The sequence below is a fragment of the Aythya fuligula genome, chromosome 4 (assembly GCF_009819795.1).
Source record: "Aythya fuligula isolate bAytFul2 chromosome 4, bAytFul2.pri, whole genome shotgun sequence".
Classification (NCBI taxonomy): Eukaryota; Metazoa; Chordata; class Aves; order Anseriformes; family Anatidae; genus Aythya; species Aythya fuligula.
In genome coordinates, this window is record NC_045562.1 from 66,571,327 (window position 1) to 66,574,884 (window position 3,558).

A 3,558-nucleotide genomic window follows, 5' to 3' on the forward strand; every position below is an offset into this window, starting at 1 on the left:
TGTATAGGTACTGCATCAGCTGAAATTGTCATTGCCACGGATTTTGAAACACCGATTTTGTGTCTATCGGTATAGATTAATCTCGTGGCAGTAACCAAGTAAGCGTGTATTGACACTGGAAATATTAAAAGCAACAACTAAAGAAAGGTTCCAGTATAGATCATCAATTTTCAATGCATACATATAGGCACACGCGAGCCATATCACGTCGTTCTTGGAAATGAGGACATAGCTTAAATGTGTCTCCAAAATGTTTTGAGCTAAGGATCTAGCAGACTCGGAAGATCTGAATGCATTGAAGTTTAGATAGTCAGATCAGAAAAGAGGGGACCCAAGCCATTAACTCATCGCCTGCACCTTCCTGGGAGCTGCAGTTTGGGGAAACCCGAGCTGCAAAGCGCAGCTGGTAGTTCCTCTTGTGTCTTCAGCACCTCACGTGTCCGCTTCATCGCTATCATCAACAGCCTCGATAATTTCTCTCTCTTTTTTTTCTTTTCTTTTTTTTTTCTCTTTTTTTTTTTTATTTTTTTTTTTTTTTTTTTTCCATATGAATGGTACCCTGCTCTTTGACACGAATTCGAGACTGATTAAAAAGAGAGAGGGAAAGTCAACCAAAGCTTGCAAATCGCGACCGGGAGACAACCACCCGGAGTAGCACAGCGCTGCACTCCGGAGTTCGGCAGGCTCGATGGAGCCTTGGCACCGGTTCCCCAGCTGCATGGCACCCGGTGACAGCCTCTTCAGCAGCATTTTCCCGGATGGGAAGGAAATCCCAAAAACTGCTTTGAGCAGCAGCCTCTAGACTCCCGCTTGCGCCGGCACCGCTGCGCCGGACTGGCCCAGGCGTCTGCACGGGGGTTTATTGCTCACCTGGGCTGCTTGTCCGCGGAAATAAACACGGAAGGAGAGTGGGGAAAGGGAGAAAAATCTGTGCTTATCCAGATTAAATACCTATCTTTTTCTTTTTTATTCATTTTCTTTTTTTTTTTTTTTTTTCCTCACTTGGAAACGCGATAATTCGCCCGTTTTCGCACGCACTGGTGAATTTCGTAATACGACAATTGCATTTTAATGTTTATTTTTAAAATGAAAACGTCTAGGAAACGTCTTTCCTTTGACACTGCCTAGTAGCGACTGTATTGAAAAGGCATGCATTTCAGCTTTCTGATAGAAAAGTTTTATTTCCCAACTCGGAATATAAAGCGTGTGAACTTGGAAACCAAAAGAAGACAAATGCGTTTGGAAATCTATTGGGAGGGGATAAAAAGCATTTTGTTACTCTAGGAGACCAGATAAAATTATCCCAGGGGCTTTCGGGGAGCAGGATTAGCACAAGGAGTATGAGAGGGAGCTTGCTTTGTCCTGCAGAAACATCAGACAGGCCACAGATTGAGAACGAGTTAACAAAAAAAAAAAAAAAAAGCTTTTTTTTTTTTTAAAAAAAAAAAAAAAGAGGGCTTGTTTTGTTGGGGGAGGGGGGGTGAAATCTGAGAAGCCACAGTTTGTGAACCAGGTTTAGAAAGGTGTGTATATATTGATAATGTCAAAAATTGGGAAAACTTAATTGGAGGGATATTAAAGTCTGAGAGGGGAGCGAATGGCAGCCTCGGCGCTGAGCAGGCTGTATTGACCGGGACTGCCAGGTCTCAGGGCCAGGAGTGGTGACACCGTCCCCGTGGGCCGAGGCAGAGCATCGGCTCCCCTGAAATACCGGGCACGGGATAATTTCGGAGGGAGGAAGGCAGAACACAGCCCGGTTTCTTTGGCACCTCCGTTCTCTCCTCCCTCCTGCCCAGAGAAAGAGCGCTGCAAGAGCTCCAACAACGTGTGGGCTGCCCACAGACATGCGGGGGGGAGCCCGGACAGCCCCTCCGTGGGCAGGGGGGGCAGCTGCCACGGATCGGGGAGAAGGCGGACACCCCACAGACACGCCTGGGGCGTAAATACCATCGGTGCCGCCCCCGGCAACGGGAAGGGGGGGAGCCGGGCGGCGAGGCTATACGTCCCCATCCAGCAAGCTGAAGTGTTTGCCCGGGCTGGGGAGGCAGAGGTAAGGGATGGCGCTGCCCGGGTAGAACAGAGGGAAGGGGAGAGGCAGCAGGCAGCGGCTGAGCAGGGTGCTGTCCTTGTAAAGGGTCGGCAGGGACACAGCCGCGGAGGCAGCCAGGGGTGGCGGTTCCCCGGGATGATCTTCTTGCCCCGGCCCCGGAGCCTCGGGCTCGGCCGACATCTGTCTCTTGAGCTTGTTGCGCCGGTTCTGGAACCAGATCTTCACCTGGGTCTCGGTGAGGTGCAGCGCGGCCGCCAGCCCTGCCCGCTCAGCGCTGCTCAGGTAGCGCTTCACGTCGAAGGTGGACTCCAGCTGGAAGACCTGGCTCTTGGAGAAGATGGTCCTCGTCTTTTTCTTGCCTCCCACCGCCGGCGACCTGCCGCTCTCTCCGCCGCAACCCCTGGCATCCCTCGGCGACGGCTGCCGGGGGCCGCGCGGTCCCTCCACGGGGAGCGGCGACACCACGACGATGCCGTCGGTCCCCGGGCGGAGCCCAAGGCCTGGCCCCTCTGCCCGCAGCCGGCGAGGTTCGTTGCCTGCAACGGCAAAGCACAGCATCACGCTGCCTGCAACGGCAAAGCACAGCATCAGCCCCCCCCCAGCCCTCCGCGCCGCCCCCCCCCCCCCGGCCCCCGCCCCGCATGCATGCACAGCCTGGCTGCCCCTAGGGTCTGAGCACTGGGGAGAGAGGGCGAGCTCCTTCTCCTGCTGCAGCATCTAAAAGCTCTGTGTGTGTCTGTGTTTGTGTGTGTATGCGTGTCCGTGCCCGCGCCCCACCCGAGCCTCCGGGGCGCGGTCCCGGCCCGGCGGCGCTGGGACCCCCTGGACATCCCCCGACTGGCTGGGCTGAGGGTCGGGCTGACACCCGAGGTGCGACACGGGCGGCCGGCTGTGTACCCGAGTCGCTGGAGCTTTTATTCGGGTCTCGTTCCGCAGGCCCCTCTTCTTCTTCTTCCTCCTCATCATCCTCCTCCTCCTCCGGCAGCGCGCAGAGGGCTCTGCCCTGCTCCCGGGCAGGGCGGCGGGGGCCGGGCTGCAGGATGCTGTCGATGCTGAAAGCCGGCGGAGCGGCTGGGGCCGGTGGTAGGGCTCCGCGGCCGCCCCCGAGCTGCACCATGGCGAGCCGAGCCGAGCCGCGCTGAGCCGAGCCGAGCCGAGCCTCAGGACTGGCTGCGAAGGGAGGGAGCCGGGATAGAGGGAGGGATGGGGACGAGGGGGAGGAGAAGGAGGGGTCGGGGCGGCGGAGGGAGGGGATGGAGCTAGAGGGAGCCAAAGGACTGAGGAGGGAGTGGTGCAGGGGAGGGAGAGAGGAAGGCAAGAGGTAGAAGGAGAGAGAGAGAAGAAAAGAGAAAGGAGCAGGAGCTGGAAGGAAGCGAAGAGGATTTTTATTTTTTTATATTTTTTTTTTTTTGGGGGGGGGGGATGGGGGAAAGCACTCCAAAGTGCCTCTTTCTTTACTGTGGATGAGGTGTGCCCGAGGGGGTGTCCCTGCGCAGTGCAGGGTTGGC

At 56.1% G+C, this 3,558-nt stretch overlaps 1 protein-coding gene across 1 annotated transcript; it reads right to left on the bottom strand.

Annotated features, from left to right (window-relative positions):
- Positions 1-1,458: 1,458 nt before the first annotated feature.
- On the bottom strand, positions 1,459-3,193 carry LOC116488755 (homeobox protein HMX2-like). The gene is made up of 2 exons (XM_032186592.1): positions 2,948-3,193; positions 1,459-2,586 (listed from the first exon to the last, which is right to left on the bottom strand). Exons 1-2 carry the CDS (start codon positions 3,165-3,167, stop codon positions 1,997-1,999), a joined length of 810 nt encoding a protein of 269 aa, XP_032042483.1. The 5' UTR covers positions 3,168-3,193; the 3' UTR covers positions 1,459-1,996.
- Between the last annotated feature and the right edge of the window lie 365 nt (positions 3,194-3,558).

Excerpts from the sequence above, each read along its gene's own strand:
- LOC116488755 (XM_032186592.1), bottom strand. The coding sequence starts at position 3,167 with ATGGTGCAGCTCGGGGGCGGCCGCGGAGCCCTACCACCGGCCCCAGCC. Across the intron at positions 2,587-2,947 it reads TAAAAGCTCCAGCGACTCGG|GCAACGAACCTCGCCGGCTG; the intron begins GTACACAGCCGG and ends TTGCCGTTGCAG.